Raw genomic sequence first — 21,107 nt, 5'->3', positions numbered from 1 at the left:
ACTGCAGTCACGTCACAAATAATATGTTCCTGGCTGATCTCCCTGAAGAAACGCATTCTGTTGGACTATGCTATGGGTTAGTTTGCATATTTTTTAGCTCTCACGATGCAAAATGAACTTGTTTTTAAGCACAAAAAGGCTAGAACGAATGAATTCTGAAGTGACAATAAAATAAGGTTTAGGTGTTTGCTTTTCGTTCGATTGTGAATACTTGACTCATGGTCAACGTAGGTATCATCTGATCCACTACGCTTGCGTATGCATTTATTTGAGTTTTGTTTTTAGGATATTTCAGCTTTACTCACATTTGTCGAGACAAAGTAGAACACACCTATGTGGAGGTTTGGCTTCCTTGTAATAAAAACAGGAGAGTCATCTAATTGTAGAAAATTCTGCCACGCTACTAAAGATTACCAGTTCAAAGTGAATTATTTAATGATATGTCCAATGTCCGCCTTCCACCTGAATCTCCTTATTCTGCCCCAAACCATACACTACTTACCCCATCAGCGCCTCTCACACCCTGAGCTTCCTAACTGATTTATCCACCCGTATCTCCTATTTCTTCCACACCCTGAGTTTCCTAAATCACTTATCCACCCGAATCTGATTCTGTTTGTTCTAACCTACTAGGCTCTCCTTACTTTACCCACGTCCCCCATACCTAGAGTTGCCAAAATACGTGACCCTGTCTCCTGATTGTTTTACCCCACCATACATGACTTATTCGATCTGCGTCTCCCACACCCTCAACTTCATAAATAATTCACCTACCCGTATGTCCTATTTGTTTTAATCTATTATGCAGTACTTATCCTACCTGCGTTACGTACACTCTGAGCCTCCTAAATTAGTACCTCCTGACTAATTTATCCACCATTATCTGTCACCATATGCTCAACCCCACCATACACTACTCCTTCTACTTGCGTCTCCCACTCCGAGAGTAACCAAATAGCACAAATTATATGTCTACCGCGTCTCTTTTTCCTTTCATTGATTCTGATTAAACCCCACACACTAGTTATCCCCCCCACCCCCACCCCCACTACTACTACTACTACCTGCCTCACACACCACTTTTACCACTAACAACACCCGTTTGTTGATTTCTATACCCGACTACAGACCTCGCTTAACGTCTGTGTCTCTCACTGATTCCTAGCATAGTTAGACCTCTAAGCATAGCTTGTCCTACATGTCGGGTATATGGTTATGGTAACGCCCACTTTCAAGAATTGTTATGGATAACTTTGTATATTTCAAGGTCGACTGAGGTCTCGTCATGACAGTATCTTCCTGGTTGATCTTTAAAGATATGGAATCTGTCTAAACATAATATGTGCTAGTTGATGCCATCTGGCACTCCCACTCAGTTAAGCATTGTTATTCTTGTTTTGTAAGTTTGATATGTTCGCATTGTGAACATTCAGTAAGTAAAGGCGTCCGAAGTAGGCGTGAAAGTATAAGGTTTAAATGCTTCCTCGACGTTTGATTGTGAAAACTTAAACATAAACCAAATTGTATGTAAGCTGCACCATGTCCTCGTACGTACTTCTCACACTTACAAGTTAAACCATCTCTATCAAGACAACTTACTCACATATAGCGAGATGGTACAGGGCCCACTTACGTGGAGGTTTGGCTTCCTTGTTATTATGTCATTTTCGGGTCACAGGTTGAAAGGCAAGTTGTACGACAATCGGACTGTTATAACTTCTGTCACATTACACATAGCACTGCGTACAGGCAGGAAACAATGCTGTAGCGTGTGTTACACTGAAATCTACATTTAGCAGTATCACAATTGTCTCATGACTGGTCTATGTGTTGCCAATTGAGATATACGCTGAGCTGTATTACAGCTGTGTGATGACGGGTCCATGTGTTATACGTGACACTGAGATCTACATTCAGCTGTATTACAGCTGCATCAAAACTGGTCCATGTGTTGTTCGTTACACGTACAGCTGTGTGATGACTGGGGATCTACATTTAACTGCATTACAGCTGTGTCATGACGGGGCCATGTGCTGTCCGTTACACTCTGTGAGATCTACATTTAGCTGTATTACAGCTGTATGATCACTGGTCCATGTGTTGTCAGTTACACTGAGATCTACATTCAGCAGAATAACAGTTGTATCATAATGGATCTATGTGTTGTCAGTTACACAGAGATCTGCATCTAGCTGTATTACAACTGTATCATGACGGGTCCATGTGTTGTCCGTTACACTGAGATCTGCATCTAGCTGTATCACAGCTGTATCATGACGGGTCCATGTGTTGTCCGTTACACAGAGATCTGCATCTAGCTGTATCACCGCTGTATCATGACGGGTCCATGTATTGTCCGTTACACTGAGATCTACATTTAGCAGTACCACAGCTGTATCATGGTAGATCAATGTGTTGCCTGTACACTGCGATCTATAGAAGCAGTGTATATTGAATCTGTAAAGTGACGGGTCCATGTTTTGTGGGAAGGTCTATCTATTGGAAGCCGAAATACCCACTGTGGTTTCCTTTATCTAAGTACAACAGTCTATTGCATAATTTCCTTTCATAAACAAATGTCTAAACGTGTGCTGAAAAAAATGGTTTCTGTTGAATGTTATTGACAGTGTGCAAAGATTCATGGCATACGCTAGCGCTTTCCTTAAATCTCTGTCTGGTATGAGAAGTAATTCCATGACATGTTTTCGTTAGCAATCGGTATTAAGTGTACAATGTAAAGGTCTTGCTTTCCTTTAATCTATCTACAATGGGCAATAGATTCATGACACATGTTCCTGTAAATTTCTCATCTGTGTAAATGAGATAAAATTTGACATCACATCGGGAAGTTTTGAGCCATAGTCATTTCTTGACGGTGTATAATACATCAGTGATTTATGTTCTCTCTAAACTGATTACAATAGATCCATGACGCTTACTTACTTCAGGTCTCTGTCTAAAGCGTACAATGCAACCATAAGATACATTTTCCTTAAATCTCTCTCTACAGTGCACGACAGATCCATGATACATGTTTTCATTAGATCTCTCTCTCTCTCTATGATGTACAATAAATTCATGAGACGTGTTTCCCTTCGATACAGTGTATAATAGATCCATAAAACATGTTTCCTTAGATCTATGTCTATAGGGTACAGTAGATCCATGACGCATATTTACTTTACATTTCTGTAGGAACACAGTAGGAACGCGACACATGTTTACGTTTGTAATGTACAACAGATTTACGACACACGTATACTTCACGTATACACTTCATCTCTGCCTGTAATGTTTCTGGGTATGACAAGGAGTAGGTGTTTGTTAGCATCTAATGGATATGTGTTTCTAACTGTGTGCTACAAATTGTCGTATACTGTTCATAAAAGCAGGGGAACCTGGACACTGAAGTCTGGTAGAAAGAAAACCCATTGAGGAACGTTACAATGACGTTCACCTTGTGTATGCATCATCATCTCACGTTATCACCACATGCAAACACAATGCGTGGCAAGCACGTGCACAATGCGACAGCCTGCGACATGTGCATGGGGCGTCATTATGAATCTTGACGTTTTTCAGGAAGGTCGATAAATCACTGTAGATCATTTCTTCCGATAGTTTTCTTGCATCTGTGATGGGTCGGGGTTTTCAGAGTCCAATCACACACTACTGACTGAAAATTGTAAACCTGAAATGTTCATGTCATACTCAAGTCACCTAACAAGGGGGATAACTGAATGAACAGCTTTCGTTTGAATGAAATCCATGTGGTGATGCATTCACAAAACATCCACTATTAATCTATCAAAATTGATTCAGTCCTACATATCTCCCACTTTTGACAATCGTACAAGGAAAGTACAGTTCCCCTATATTTTTGAAGAGTATATGTCTTCTTGTAATCACTGCAACACTGCAGGTGTTCATTTTATCGAATACGAAATATTAGTGAACACAAAAAAATCCTTTCCTATGAACATGTGAAATCCAAGCAATCATACCATTCACTTGAACTGGTCGGGCCACCCTCTACCTGACTGTGCATTCTCCGCCTACGCTACCGGAGGCTTCCACGACATCACCAAGATCATCCTCTCTGGCCGGGGACTGAAGGAGGCAACAGTGACATCAGGACATTATGATTTGCTTCTGTGGCATCAGCACATATTGTGTTTTACTATTTTGACATCATGACATGTTGCATTTTATTATTAAGACATCAGCACAGTTACATGTCCTAGATGAATAACGTTATGCATGGTTTCCACAGCTGAACACTTTCTGTTGACGTATTCCCCCAGCATTTCCATGCAACATATTGACTCTATGTAGTTGTTGCACAAAATTAAAGTGTCATATGAATGGAAACAATATCGAATCAATTTCGTCATTTATCAACATTCCAGCAATATCAGGGAACACCAGAAATGGGCGTCACACATTGTATCCATGTGGAGAATCAAACCCGGGTCTCCACCGAAGATTTACCTGTAGGGCTACACCGCTCCTCTATTTTGAAGAAAGTTGTACGCTGTGATTTATTCAACTCATATGTTCCCCCTTGTCTTTACTGATGTTCGTCCTTTCAGTTTTGTATGGGCATGTTTCTTAAAAAAGTCACTTTTAACAGATACAAAGGTAATTTGTCTGTTCCTGTATTTTATCTTACCAAAACTGAATTTACGAATGCTTTCCAAAACACCACAGACGTTGGTGATCTGCTGCTAATACAGGTAAATGTGAAACCATTGTCGGATGATCACTCGACAGCGCATAAAGACATTAAACAAGTTGTATAGTGAGTGAACAAACTGCAGTAAACAGGCACCACTGCTGATCGGCCAAGGTCAGGTCGAGCACGTGTATTACATCATTTTTGTAGTAGTTGTTTTTGACGGCAACGTGTAGGGGTAGGTGGTAATATACCAGTTAACGGGTATGTTGCAATTCCAACTTCACAATACAGTATATTGCGGTACACTTTTTCCTGAAACTGTTCACCCGATGCGTAATTTTCGTGATGTGGTAAAAATAACGAGAACGTTTGTATTTCCTTTATGATATTACACGTCAATAGTTTTTTAGAATTTTACTGGTCATATACTTGTACTTGTGTGACTTTTAAACCATATAAATGAAAAGAGATTGTTACTGACAGTTGTCGTAGGATAAAGAACCCAAATTGACGGACGCCGCTGCGGAATTATATTCTCCCGTTCAAATATTCAGAGTGAATTTGGAAGCATTTTCAGTTGATCTCATGTACAATCACATCTGACTCCTTGCAGTGGCCAGGGCATGGCATTGTTTCGAAAGACAGGAAACAGTAATTTAATTACCTTAAACCATCTGTTACACTTCCACATGTCAACACATATCACAATATATCGGAATGTGAAAATTGTTACAATATCCAACCTTAGCTAAAGAAACAAGAAATGGGCTGCTTAGTGGCCGATTGTCGGCACAAAACATCTGAAACCGACAGCTCATCATCGTGTTCGACGACCAGACAGATGGTCTCAGACAGACAGGAATCGAGTTGTCATCAGTGGCGATTGAAGATATACTCTCAGATTCGCTGATGGTAGGTTGAGAGTGCTATTTCGACGCCATGAACGTTATACAGGAAGGTGACAGATTTGGGGGCGGAGTGCTATGGGGTGCTTTCTGTTGGATTGCCTTTTCCCAACTTCTGGTAATGTATGGGAATCTTAATGCTGCAGTTTACCGTGAACAGGTGCTGGCCCCCGAAGTTATTCCATTTATGGCAGCACATAGTCTAGGTGTGCACTTTCAAAGCAAAAATGCCGGACCCCGCACAGTCAACTTGAACAGGAATTACCAGGAGAACGCAGGAATCAACGTTCTTGACTGGACGTCAAGGTCACCTGATCTCAATCCAATCGAGCACAACTGGGATGCACATAGTACATGTCCGTGTACTCTCCCGAACCAACCCGGGAATTTGATGGATCTTGGTGCTGCTTTGCAGAAGCAATTTCGCTGACTCCCAAGTAATGTTTTACACGCATCAGGAGGCGGTGCTTGGCGGCTGTGAACGCACGGGGTGGCCATTTCCTGAACATCACATCAGATTTAATTTCCTGTGACTTGACATTTTAATTTCGAATCTTCTTTGATGAAGTCTGTAATCACATGGCACCGATTGTTGGTATTGCGATTATTCTCAGTTCATGCCATCGACCTTAAGAAATAAATGATAACCTGTATACCATATTCCTGTGTCCTTTCTTTTGTATGTACAACCAGTCAAAGGTTCAGACCCACTAGTATTAATGTAGCCACTTAACTCAGTCAACTGTTCTAAATTGCATTTTGTAAAATAGTCCACACTGTTTACAGTACTGTTTACACATGAGCTGATGTACTGTTAAGCAAATTCGTACCGTTGAAACTATTATTGTGATGAGTTCAATAAATCATGAAACTGAGTAAAAATTGTCAATTGTGTAAAATTTGTATTGGTGACCAGTGGTGAAAGCCCGTCACTATGACACCAGACATAATGCAGTCATCACAATACTATGTAATCAACGACCTACTGATGTGACCTATTTGATGGCAATGAATCAGTGTGTCATAGTTCTAATAATCTTTTGATTTTGATATATTACAAACATGTATTCAAGAACTGTTCATGAGAATGAGTGAAAATAGTAGTATAAGAAGATATAGTAGCCCAAAGTATTTATGTGTAACAGACTTATTTCTGATACAGATTTAAAACTCATGATGACTAGTCTAAGCATACATGTAAATTGGGTCTTGTATATACTCAAACACTCTGTCATTACAATGACAATTATGATATTAAATATATAGTATAATTTAGAGGATGATTTGGTTGCTTCTCACTGTAATGAAATAAATTCTCTTGTGATACACACCTTTCAAGACTGATATCCTATAGCAGTGATAATTTGCTTTAATGCTGACTGTCCAGGAGCCAAAACTTTACATCAAAAGACAGTTGTTCACATCCAAGATATTTGCCCTTCAGAAATTTGATGCATGATCCTAATGCATGTTCCATCTATATGGTTTGCAGTTGGTTCCCCAAAGTTTGTGGAGAAATTCGTCTTGAATGTAACCAAATGTATAGACACGACATATAGTGAGTTCTGTCAGTGTGTCTAAAGTTTTGATGGATAGTATATTATTTAACATATGATTGTGAACTTTCTAGTTTGACTCATTATATTATTGGCAGATCTTTTTATCTGTGTTTGGTTTGTTGACAAATGAACATTCCTTACTTGCTTTCAATTGGCCACCTTGTGGACATTATGAAGCATGACAAGAATTCATAACATACGCTCTACAATTCTAAACCAATCTTGGATTAGATATTCACCCTTGTCACAAGAAATGCCATGATGCTACAACTAACTGCACTTCTAATGAGTTAAGAAAAAAAAAACTAAACGAAACTCATAACTCTAAATCTGTTGCTAAAACGTTGTACTTTCAAACATGTATAACTCGTCCACAAATAGACTTTAGTGCATCGAATATAACATCAGTTTAAAGGACGGTCATGGGGCTCCTGGCTCTCAGACCAATCTCTTTCAACATGTTCCGTACAGTTTGACCTGATATCCTCTGAAGTCCACGCGCCCTGGCTGCTGTGCTGTCACCCGTGGAACGACCGCGCAACTGTAACACCCGAATGTACCGATTTTGTGCTGCAGTGGTAACACGAGGTCTGCCTGTATGGGGACGGTCATTTGTTATACCTGTTTGGTTGCAACGAGCTGCCAGCCATGACATCTTGCTTAGACTAACATTCAGACGCCTGGCAACAAAAGACTGGTAATCTTAATCATGCATTTTTACAATGGCGCCAAGACGTGACGTAGTGATTTAATCTCTTGAAACTCATTCAAAACGAATGCCAATTTCTGAAAATAATCAGGATTTTTATTGCCAGACAGTGAATATTCTTTGATGCACAATTTCAACTGGAAGGTGATGTCTGTTGCCTTGTAACGATGCCTTTCCCATCCTTGAAAGAAATTACTTCAAAATCAACATTTTCATGTAAAATCGACTTTTTACTTGTGCAATTGTGTAAAGTCATGTTATCACCACTTGTGTTACATATTGTGACAATTGTCTGAACAAAATAGTTAATTCATAGATTTATAACAATACAAATCGCCTATGGGTTTCTTTTTATGTTTGTCGGGCGGCGTGGCTATGAAAGTTAAAACTCTGTACGCAAAACGACAAATTAAATTATATGTGTGCATTGCACTTGAATACGATCCATGACCTTGCGGATACATTTCCTTAATTGTATATATGTGTGGGTGTAGAAACATTTATCAAATCCTTTAGTCTCAGAAATGCATGGATTCTACTATGTTGTTAGTGACAATGTTGGTAGCTGGAGGTCTGCCGTATAACACAGTTTGGAGGATGTGACCATTTACATAGAACTAGGTATTATTTCTAACAGCAGTGTATAACTTCTTGAGCAATTATAGTTTCGATATTTCATTTACGTGTTTACGTAGGAATTAGGGTGAGAAGGCGAGATGTTGTTATTGAGGTAGGTTGTTTTAGGTTGTGCTTTAACATTTTGAAAAAAAATGGTTTATATATTTCTTGTTTTAGGGAAGGTGGGGTACTTTACTGGCTATTGCGTTCGCCCGTCACGCCGGAGAACTAGGCTGGATTCCCTGCATGGGTACAATGTGCGAAACACGCTTCTGGTATGCCCCACTGTGATATTGCTGGAATATTGCTAAACGTGGAGCAAAACTAAACTCACTCACTCACTAACTCACTCTAGTTTTTGATCGTCTGACATAATGTCAGATTACGCACCAACCCTGCATAGTTTTAAATGAAAATATGCATTGAAAGGTTCTACACAAATGTAACAGGGCAGGGAATACTGAAGACTGCATCATGTTCAGTTACAGCTAATAGAAACAGTATAAAGTAACGTTATGCAGTTCAAAATGTGGAGATTTGCTGTGTGTTTATACTTGAATACACGTCGATCTTTACTACACGGTAAAAACACTTAAAGTCAGTTTCTGTTGTTTTCAGCTGTGTCCAGGTATAAACGTATTATTTCAGAACACACGTAATTCATGAGTCCTCAGTGATCATTTGGGTAACCTACTGGTTAAGGCGTTTGTTCGTCACGCCGAAGACCCTGATTCGATTCCCCACATGGATGCAACATGCGAGAGCCAGTTCTTGTGTCCCCCGAGGTGATGGTGCTGGAATTTAGCTAAAAGCGCCGTAAAACCATACTCACTCACTCACCATTGACCGTCACATCTGTTTAAGTAAAAGAAATGATTTAACATGCGCCCTTTATAGATGACTCTCTGAGTGTGTGGGTTCGAATTCCGGAAAGGAATAGGTATAGTACTGATAAAATGTACCCCCAAATAAAACATAATTTTCATTTCACCACTACTTCAGAACTATCAGGTGTTCAGAAATGCTTGAAAATAATGCTACAAGCTTATTTCCGCTTTATTCACCGATGGTAGCACAATCTCTTGTCACCCTCTGTTCCGTTATCCGCAAATGGCGAGATATCTGGTCAGAAAACAGAGATTTGTGCCCCACGAAGTCTGAGATTTCTAACTTATATAATCTGTAAACTAGTCATGTGTGGATTTAAAACACGTCTTACTAACAACAAAACCCAGCTAATTAGAGAAACAAAAGATTCTGTGAACTTGATTGTGTTTCTGAATATGCGTCTCACCACGTACACGAGGATATTCTATGTCCGCTTCAATCACTTTTACCACATCTCTTCACTGACATGAAATGTGAGGTGTGTGGATTCAAAACTACAATAATTTCATCACAACTGTACATGTGGGGATTGAAAACATTTACATTACAGAAACCAAATATGGTAATAAATTCATTATTTGAAACAATTTTTGATGAATTTGTGGATTCAGTTATTTGTTGTGCCATTTCCCAGATATGTATGAAATGTATGATAAACTGGTCAACTACTGCAGAATAATAATCATAACAATAGTCATGTGTGGATGTAAAATGTTTGTACCATCCCACAGAATCCAGTCAAGTAGTAAAACAACACATTTAGCTGACCTCGTTACATTCTTGTACACAACAAACAGCACATAGACAGACAACTTATACGTCCGCCTCAATCACTACAATTACATTTGACAGTTTACACACTTACATGTTTACACAATGTCATGTTTATTTTATTGTCTAATTCAAGGCGTCATAGATAAGTGACTTCTAGGTGTCAGTCATGGTGATATCTGCCCCACTTATCACTTTCATGTTGACTGTGTAGTCACCTGGCCGGCCAGCACCAAACACGGGAAGAAGAGACTCCCTCCACTCAACATCCACCTTGGCTAAAACAACCTCTCTGTCCAGGTCGATGAAGACGAATCTCCCCCTCCCCACATCCAGCACAACGCCATAGAGGAGGGTGGCCTGTGTGCCGGGTGTGTCAGACATTGTGTTACTGTAACACTTCCCCATCTTCCCCTGCTGCCACACCCTGGTACAGAGACACCCCCGGGTGTGTGCAACAGCACCCTACATTGACACACCAGGAGCGGCACTGTCGATAAAGATGCATCTTACTGTCCACCTGACTCTCCTCCACCACACCCACCTCCAGGACAAACCACTCCCACCTTTAACTCACCACACACCCCCTAGAGTGTGTCTCCCAGTATTGTGGGACAGGGTTGACAGTGGAGGGGGATGGAGGAAGGGGTATGGAGGTGGAGGCACATGTACCCTCATATTTCCTTAACCTGCCGCTGTGTCTGTGTTCTGTGGCGGGCGGCGACTTGACCAGCTGACCGTCTGTAGTTACGTGGCACCTCTTTGTGTTGGCTCGAGCAGCGTCCAGTTGTAGTTGAGGACCTGGAAATATACATTTTGTTCACAGTTTAACAAATTTCCCGACTTCAGACAACAAATTAGACATTTTATTGTCAACCTCGTTTCAATGTTTACAAAACAGTGCACTGAATATCGGCTACCATTTTCACCTGTGTGTGAATTATGTCATAACTGCGATATAAATAGATATTATAATGTTGTGAAAATATTTGTATGGGTATTCTAAATGTTTTTCATGCAATTTTACATTGACTGACAATGAAATAAACACTCCATGAAACATTTTGTAAGGAATTGTTAGTTGAGCTGGTTTGCTGTCTGTTGTCAGTAATAGACACTTGCCGCCTGAAAACACATTTGTATAAACTTCATACCATGATAAAACTATCGTTGTTTGTATTCTAAACTCTTCTTATACAATACTTCTTAAAAAAGAATAAAACTGACAAAGTAGTTGTTTGATACTTTTACACATCTGACTGTTCAACAGACACAGTATCAACAGGTAACTTCTACGTCCGCTTCAATCACTGACCACAGTCTGAACACACTCGCTTGGCGGGACACAGGTTGTCGCGTTATATGTATTGGCTAGAAAATATGGTTATTTGCCATTCCAACACTATTTATAATTCCAACACTAAATATTGTAACATTAGACAGTTTTCAAATTGATCATATTCGTATATATTTACAAAGTTTATTACAAAGTTTATCAAAAATATACAATTTTGCCGGGAGGACTCTCAATGTCGCCAGTCAGTTTTACATATTTGACATTTAAGTAATTGAAGATCATGTCTCACAAAACAGGCTTTTTACACATGTGAATGGCGAAAGTGTCGTCACCAAATTACAATAATATTCATGTAAATAAATCTACTGAATGCTGAGCTTGCAGTTTCAACATTTATTCCGGCTTGAAAACACTAAATTGTATTATCTGCTTGATATATGGAAAAACTCATTATTTAGGCATATTTACTTATTAATAATTAATCCATTGTAGCGGCCATCGATCATGTTACTGTTATAAGCTTAGGATTTCATCTTACTGATTACATTGACAAAGACTGTCACAGGTAATTGATCACCATACAATATAAATGCACATAATAAGATAACAATCCGTTAAAACTGTTAACAGAAATAATGAAACATAGTATTATTTATTATTAATATAACTCACATATTCACGCAACTGGTACATTCTCAAGGCGCCGTTTTTTCAGCTGCCCCCCCCCCCCCCCCCCCCCCCCCCCCACACACACACACCCCACCCACCCCACCCCAGATTCTTTTTTGCAATTTCTTCTTATGCATCAAAGTACTGACATAAAAAGTATGATAGTTCCTCCCTTATTAAGAAACGTTAACTACGACCGTGAATTGATTATCAGTCTCAACTCCCTGGGGATCATACAATTCTTGCAGCTATTAACCACACCAAGTTACTGCGGCTTTCCCATCCATATGAGGTACCCATTTACAGCTGAATGGATTGGGACACATAGTAACAGTACTTTGTACAAATTTACTGCACGTTGTTGTACCCGCATCTAAGTGTTTGCACGTTTTCAAGTGGCCACCATCTGGTCATATACCAACGTATTGTGGGTCCTTTTAAGTGCACATTGTTGTGTATTGTACACTAAGGGTTGTGACAAAACTGGAAGAGTCTGCACACAAGGTTTATACAGCCGATCACAGGTGGACGCCTTCCTGACATATCACAATACCAGGATAACATGTTGTACAAAATCCAAATGTTGATTTCCAGGATATGTATTTGCTAATGTTGTGACCATTTGTTAATATTTGTATTCATAAGGATGTTTGGGAATGTGTTTCTGATATATATCAGAATAGCTATGTATCTATTGTGATAACATAGCATGAGAAGAGAGAGATGTAAACAGTCTTGTTCTTTTCAATTTCATAATTGTTTTCAAGGTAATGGAAAATAACCATACCAAACTGTGATAGTGCTGTTGAATCGTTGGCAGCCTCCGGGCACTTCACCTTCAAACGAGAGAATTCAATGTGGCGATCTTAGATTTACAGTTGGCATGTTTCAGCTCTAATATACAAGCACAGTTTACAGAGAATGCGAACATGCGAACATTATAAGTACATCGTAAAGTGTTGATGGTACTTACCTAATCAACAACGCGACGTATATACGCATGCCTACAGACTAACAAGTACTTACCTGCTTGTGTGCTTTCTTCGTGTCAATTATATGGACCTCGGGTGTCTGTGCACATTTGTCTGTAAGATGACCCACAGCTGTTTATTAATCTAGCCTTCTATGTCATGACAACTAGCAAATGTTTCCTCAAATGATTTAAATGTTTCACCGAATTATTGTTGGAAATGTCGAAACACAGCGTCCATATGCCATCTTAAGGTGGCATTATGTAATAGGAAAATGTAAAACGATGTTTCAAACTTTTTTTTCAGTTTTGATAAAGCTTTATCGGTATTACTGTCAATATTAATACCCATTGTTAAAGTAAGAAGTAAGCACCTGTAAGTGTGTGTTTATCAGATGCTGATCCATGTCCACTGACAGACCCGAAGATAGAGATGTCGGATTTCAATTTATCTAGTCCCCTCGTGTTGAATTTGGCTGCAGGTGTCCTGTGCCTCTCTGATGGAAGTGATCCGAGTTGCGTCTTCGCTGTGCCTTGTATTGAACTCTCCAGTGTGAGAAAGTCCAAGTTTGAAGCATATCTGGGAACGGTGTTGATATAGTCTGAGATCCACTTGCATCACTCTCGCCTTCAGACGTAACTTGCTCTGTGTGTAGATTTGACAGGTCCTGCTTCGTCTGATTCTCCAACTCCATGATCAGTTCCTTTTCTCTTTGATCAAGCTGTGTCCTCAGAGAATGGAAAGTGTGGTGGGTGGCCTCTTTCAGATCACTGCTGGTCTTCTTTGTGTCATTTATGACTTTGCTGATATCCTACACGTGTGCTTTGTGAGAAGTATGATATGCAGACACACTCTTCTCATGCTGTTTTATCCGTCCTCTAGCAGCATCAGCAGCCACACCTACACCATCAACGTCGTGCTCAGCATGGTCACCAAGTCTGTATTTGTAACAGATTAAAATGTTGCAGGTTTAGTAAAAATAATCGAGAGGATAAGGATTGTGAAGTTTGCAGATGGGTTTAGTATGTATGCCCCAGGTGCTGTGTCCACGATGGTTTCCACAACATGTCGTCTGGTAGCTTTAAAACTATTATGCATGTTCTGGCAGTATTCACAGAGTAACTCCTCACACTCCTGACACCAACACATCGCCTAGTTGCCGTCATCTTCATGTGTACAGAGAAGCTCTGTAGGGCAATGTTTGTCTGTGAGGTGAAGTATTTCCTTCTGTCTGACTACATCCTTCTGGAGGTTTGTGTCTATGAGGTTGACCTGTCTCTGACATGTAGAGCATGATATCACACCAGCAGCTGCAGATGTCACTCATGTTTCACACACAGCATGAAGAGAGGACAGTAGGTAGGGGGCAGGGCCTTTCAGAGTAAATAGTTGCTGGCAGACAGATCACTTGGGGAAGGCGTCGATTCTGAAACAGATAATGTCACTGTCTTTATTCCAGCGAGGATATTGCACTCCACAACATATCTTCAATTCAATAATAGGAAGGCTTTATCAAGAATGGTAGACTGACTCCAATATGTTACAATTTGAATACAGATATCAAAACGACAAACATCAGGATGATACGCTGTATCATAAGGAGTAAAGAGGATGGAGAGGGATAGGGAGAGAAACTGTCATGGGTCGGGTCTAGATAAGAGGGAGGGGTGGCTAGTAGCAGGGAGAGCAGGTAAAGGGAAAGGTGGCAGGAAGACGGGTGTAAAAGGAGAGGGAATTACCGATAGAGGTGGGAGTTACCGATGTGTAGTGGGAGAAGACAAGAGTGCTAAAGGTAAGAGTGACAGGTGTGTAGTGGGAGGAGAGGTGAACACAGGTAGGAGGGGCCAGTGTTCAGTGGGAGGAGAGTTGGTAATCTAGGAGTGACAGGTGTGTAGTGGGAAGGGAGGTGGTGCAGGTAGGAGTGACAGGTGTGTAATAATAGGAGAGGAGGATACAGGTAGGAGTTATCGATGTGTAGTGGGAGAAAACGTGGTAAAGGTAGAAGTGACAAGTTTGGAGTGGGAGGATGGGTGGATAGAGGTAGGAATGAGAGGTGTGCAGTGGGAGGAAAAGAATATACAGGTAGGAGTGACAGGTGTGTAGTGGGAGGTACGGTGGATACAGATAGGAATTATATGTGTCTAGTGGGAGGTAAGTTGCACACAGGTAGACGTTACGGGTGTGTAGTTGGAGGAGAGGTATGTAGAGGTAGGAGTGACAGATGTGTAGTGGAAGGAGAGATGGATGCAAGTAGGAGTGACAGATGTATAGTGGGGGAGAGGTAGGTACAGGTAGGTATGACAGGTGTGTAGTGGGAGGAGAGGTGGATAGAGGTGGGAATGGTAGATGTGTAGTGGAAGGAGAGGTGGATACAGGTAGGAGTGACAGTTTGTAGAAGGACGAGACGTAGATAGAGGTAGGAGGTTAAGTATGCAGTAGGAAGAGAGGTAGATACGAGTAGGAGTGACAGATGTGTTGCGGGGGGAGGGGTAGATACAGGTGGAAGTCACCGGTGTGTAGTGGGAGGAGAGGTAGATACAGGTAGGAGTGACAACTGTGTAGTGGGAGGAAAGGTGGATACTGGTAGAAGTGACAGTCGTGTGGCGGGAGTAGAGGTAGGTACAGGTAGGAGTGACAGGTGTGTAGTGGGAGGAGAGGTGGATACAGATCGACAGGTATGTAGTGGGATGAGAAGTGGATAGAGGTAGGAGTGACAGTTTGTAGAAGGACGAGACGTAGATACAGGTAGGAGGGACCGGTATGAAGTGGAAGGAGAGGTTGATATAGATAGGAGTGACAGAGTGTGTAGTGGGAGGAGAGGTGGATACAGGTACGAGTGACAAAGTGTGTATAGAGTTCTTGTTCTATTTCACAAAAAAATCCAGTTGAAACAAATGTCAATTCCTCTAATTTATTCCTCATAAATGCTGAAGTCTGAAGATTGACATTTTGTTTGACCTCCACATCCATCCAATCTAGTGTGAGACACTCTCACAGCCCAACTCTCTCAACCATGTGCCTCTCAGTCACCCATGTGCTTCCCAGACACCCATCAAGAGTTACCCGACTTATCATAGCCAAGGTAACTGAATCACCTCATAAATCCCTCCCTCTACCACCTCATAAATCAATCAATTAATCAATCTCTCTATCTCTCCGTGTGATATTGTCACATGGCTATAACCAAACATTCTCATTCCTACTTTATAACTCCCATGCACATTTTTATACATACATTAACTCACACTTTCATAATTTGATACTAACACTCAAAAACCTACACACTTAGCACACAAACTTAGTACACATATCATTTGCACTCAATACACTCACTCATGCTACCTAAATGCAACCACTCTAGACATTCATATCATTCATACATTCTAATCAATACAATATTTAATATTTAAACTTTAGAGTACTTTGGTTATACTTTTTCTTAACCAGTTCACTGAGTGTAACAGTCTTGAAATTATCCAGAAATCAGTTATCACATTCAAGGATCAAGCAAAGTTTATCAATAGGTCGCACCAACTCTGTGACTTCTGTCTTTACTTTTACCACTCTGGTCATTCCTTTCCGCTCTGGAAACAGTTCTACTATCCCTGCTAAGAACCATGACTACCAGTACGATATCTCCAACCTGGACATTCTTCCGAGGTGACAGCCAGCATTGTCGCTCCTGCAGCTGGGGGAGATACTCACGGATCCACCTCTTCCAAAACACATCCGTCAAATATTACACCTGGCGCCATCGTCTCTTCGTGTAGCAGTCTGCTTTGTTGAACATACCTGACGGTGTCTTCTCTCCACCCTTGTTGAGGAGGTGTGGTTTGGTGTAAGGGGATCCAAGTCATGAGGGTCATTTGGTGAAGTTGTGATGGGACGCCCATTAATGATAGACTCTACTTCACAGAATAAAGGGACTAGACACTCATCATCTAGTCTAATTGCCTGTTGATGTAGTAAAGCGTACAACAATTTCCTTACAGTTCTGATGACTCTCTCCCACACTCCTCCATGGTGTGAGCCTGCTGGGGGGTTGAAGTTCCAAGATACATTTTTCTGCATTAGATGTTTCTTGATCTGAGCATGATTCCAGTTCTCCATTTCTTCACGTAGTTCTCTCTCACAGCCTACTAGATTTGTTCCGTTGTCTGATCTTATTGACTTTACAGGACCTGTCCTCGCAATGAGCCTTCTCACTGCATTTATACAAGAGTCGGTGTCCAGTGAACATGCAACTTCCAGATGCAGTGCTCTTATCGCCAAGCATGTGAATACAACTCCATATCTCTTTACTGTACCTCTGCCCCTCTTTACAAGTATTGGTCCAAAGTAGTCCATTCCTACACTGGTGAAGGGGGGCTCACTCGGTCAAGTGGAAGATCTGACATCTTCTGCTCTATGACTCTTGCCTGATATTTTCGGCAGATGACACATTTGGCCACTAGGCTCTTGATCAGTGTACTTGCATGTAGAATCCAGTATTTCTGACAAAGAATTGCAAGCATGACATTTTTTCCAAGATGGCCAACCTGGTTATGGATGTCTCGTATTATAAGTGTTGTCACGTGAGATTCCTTTGGCAGAATGATTGGGTGTTTTGCGTCAAGAGAGATTTCAGCCCGAGAGAGGCGGCCACCAACTCTTAGTATTCCTTCTATCACAACAGGATGCAACTTTCTGAGTCTTGTAGAAACATTTTTCCTGGACTTAGTACATTTCATTTCTTCCGAAAAGTGTTGGCGCTGGACATGTTTGATTATGGCAACTTCTGCTCTGTCTAGTATTTCTGATGATAGAAACTTGTTCAACAGGTTCAGCTGTTTCTTCCTTCATGACCTTCGCCTTTAGAGTGTCGAAATCCATTAAGATCCATCCTACAGCTCTTTTGAGTTTCCACCAGTCAGAGAAGTAAACAGTAATCTGTTGATTATCTCTACCTGCTGAAGTGAAGTACTGTTGACAACTTTCTTCACTTCTGGGTCTGCTTCCGGTATATGGTAGTTGAGGTTTGCTTCTCTCTGCCATTCTGCTTCATGACACCACAGGAAATCTGGTCCTTGTAACCAGAAGGCTGCTTCAAGGAACTTGTGAATTCTAGCGCCTCTTGATGCTATGTCTGCTGGGCTCGTGGATGTTTTAATGTATTTCCACTGTTTCAGATCTGAGGCTTCTCTTATCTCTTCAATGCGATTGGCGACAAAGGTGTGAAATCTTTTCGTCTTTTCGTTAGCTATGTACCTTATAACTGGCATACTGTCAGTCCAGTAGAATACTGCACATATGGAGTAGTCAAATTCTTTCACAATCATCCTGCTCAACCTGACACTCAGGGTTGCTGTTGTTAGTTCCATTCTTGGTACTGTCACTTTCTTTAGTGGTGCTACTCGAGATTTGGGAAAAACCAAAGAACAGTGAATCTCATTTCTGTTGTTGGTTTTCGGAGATAGGCTACAACACCATATCCAATGTCACTTGCATCTGAGAACATGTGCAGCTCACATGTACGCACAGGACCAAAGTCTCTCGGTTTGTATGATCTCATGACATGAAGTTCCTCAATGTGAAGTAGATTTTCCTTCCTCTGTGTCCATTTTCGTAATACATCTCCCTCAATCTTGTCATTCCAACCTACATTCTGACGACAAAGGGTCTGTAGCAGTGACTTTGTTGTAAGTAAGAAAGGTGACAACAAGCCAATCGGGTCATAAACTGAGCTCATGGTTGCTAGGATTCCTCTCTTGGTGTCCATGTGATGTCTAAGGTTAACCTTAAAGCCCAGAATATCCTTTTCTACTTCCCAGAACACTCCAAGCGCCCTCTCAGGTGGAAGTTCTGAATTTTCCAAATCCAAGTGTTTGAGACCTTTTGCCCTCTCTTCAGGTGGAATGGAGTCTAATACAGCGTAGCTATTGCTCATCCACTTGGTCAAACGAAAACCTCCTCTCTGACAGAGACTTGTAATTTGGCGTATGAGAGTTACGGCTCTTTCTTCACCGGCAGCCGACCACAGACAGTCATCTACATAGAAATTCTTCTTTATCAATTCTCTTACTTCTTCATCGTAGAACTCTTTGTTAACATCTGCTGTCTTTCGTAATGCTGCGTTGGAACAGCTTGGTGACGATACTGCTCCAAACAGGTGAACTTTCATTCGATATGTAGTCGGCTCTTGTTGTAGGTCACCATCTTCCCACCAGAGGAATCGCAGATAGTCTATGTCTTCTTCGGGCACCTGAACCTGATAAAACATGGATTCAAAATCACCCATGAAGGCAATATTTTCTTGCCGGAACCTCAAGAGAACTCCTATGAGATTGCTGGTCAAGTCTGGTCCTGACAGGAGTTGACTATTTAAAGAGATTCCATGGTAAGTGGCTGAGCAATCGAACACCACACGTATCTTGTCGGGCTTTCTAGAATGATAAATACCATGATGAGGTATGTACCATTCATTTCCTATTTCTCTCTTGATCCTATCTTCAGGGACTTTCTCTGCATAACCCATTGTCAGGATGTTGTTCATAAATTCAGTATAGTCTTCATGAAATTTCTGATTTCTTTTCAGTTTCTCTTTCAGGCTTTGAAGTCTGTGAAAGGCTTGAGTTTGGTTCTTTGGTAAACAAACATTTTCTTTTCTAAAGGATAATTTTAAAGAGAAATGTCCATTTCTGTATGCAATTGAATTCTGTACTTTCTCTTTGAAGAGTTTATCTTCTTGTGAATGTTCTTTCTTGTCGTCAATCATTTTCTCTGGGAAATCAAGGTTGATTTCATGTTTAATAACTTTCGCCAAGTTCCTCAAACTTTCTATTCCTTCCAAGGCAACTACTGCTGTTCTAAATACCGGGAATCGTGTGTCTTTGCTCGCGGCCGTGGTGCGTACAACGTTCCAAACTACCCATCCAAGCAGTGTTCTTGTAGCATGTGGACTCCCACGTTGACCTGTCTTCACCGTCAAAGGGGTATATGCATCTGGCACATTGTTACCAATGAGGAGACCAATTTCTGAATTTCAGATGTTCCCATTGGTTGACATCGTATTGATTCGGAATATGATCCTTCGAGACTGGCATTTGATCTTTTGAGTAAACCCTTGGAAGTTCAATGAATGTGTTTCCGGTGTAACCGCCGACATACAACACATACAACATTAGTTAGCATTGAATGAAGCTTCCCCATAGTTTCTAAGGTAATCTTCATCTGCTTTCCTCTGCAGCCAAGTTGGTTCATCAACTGTTCTGAGCAAAATGAAACACTACTTCCAGGATCAAGGAAGGCATATCTCTCTACCATCTTACAGCTATTCTTCATTCTGACCCTCACTGGAATAATGACCATTGTACATTCACCTTCACCAGCCCCCATAGGACCACTAGCACAGGCGGTTCTTGATCACAGATTGTGATTTGTGACCGTCAATGTGTAACAAGGTGTGGTGATTACCGTCACACTTTGAACACTTCACCTTCCATTCACACTGTTTCCCTATGTGTCCACATCTAAAGCACCTGAAACATGAGCCCTTAGTCAACATAAGATGTAGCCGTCTATCACGAGGAAGAATGCCCCATTCTCTACAGGAACTGAGTTCATGGTTCTTTGAACTATAGCAAATGCAGGGCGTCAACAGGGATCTTGACCTTAGATCATCAGAATTTTTCAACACTGTACTGTTGTCTTGTGATCTTGTTCTTTGAGTGGACTCAGTAAGATTTGTGGCAAAAGTGCTCTTTAGGGTAAATTGCAGACATTTATTTCCTTTAGTGCATTATTTAGGCTTAGATTGCATTCTGCTTCATCTATCTTAAATATCTTAAAGCGTCAAGAGTGGCATGAACAAAACTGAAAGGATATTGGTCCTTTTAAATGTGGTTATTAATAGCAAAAAGTTGTCCCGCGAGCCGGATTCGAACCAGCGACCTAAGGATTGCCAATTACAACTTTGCCACTACAGTCCTCCGCTCTACCAACTGAGCTATCACGGGCCTTGATACTTCAGGTCGTTTGAAAAGACGCCTCTCTTTCTAATCAAT

At 40.9% G+C, this 21,107-nt stretch overlaps 1 protein-coding gene and 1 non-coding gene across 2 annotated transcripts; both read right to left on the bottom strand.

The window, feature by feature from the left end:
• Positions 1-18,454: 18,454 nt before the first annotated feature.
• Positions 18,455-19,819, bottom strand: LOC137291922 (uncharacterized). The gene has a single exon (XM_067823479.1). The coding sequence runs from the start codon at positions 19,817-19,819 to the stop codon at positions 18,455-18,457; it is 1,365 nt and encodes a 454-aa protein (XP_067679580.1).
• A 1,147-nt stretch (positions 19,820-20,966) lies between these two features.
• On the bottom strand, positions 20,967-21,059 carry Trnay-gua (transfer RNA tyrosine (anticodon GUA)). The gene is made up of 2 exons: positions 21,023-21,059; positions 20,967-21,002 (listed from the first exon to the last, which is right to left on the bottom strand). It is a non-coding gene; the product is annotated as a tRNA-Tyr (tRNA).
• Between the last annotated feature and the right edge of the window lie 48 nt (positions 21,060-21,107).

Source organism: Haliotis asinina, chromosome 7, assembly GCF_037392515.1.
Source record: "Haliotis asinina isolate JCU_RB_2024 chromosome 7, JCU_Hal_asi_v2, whole genome shotgun sequence".
NCBI classification, from domain to species: domain Eukaryota; kingdom Metazoa; phylum Mollusca; class Gastropoda; order Lepetellida; family Haliotidae; genus Haliotis; species Haliotis asinina.
This window is presented reverse-complemented; position numbering and strand designations above follow the sequence as displayed.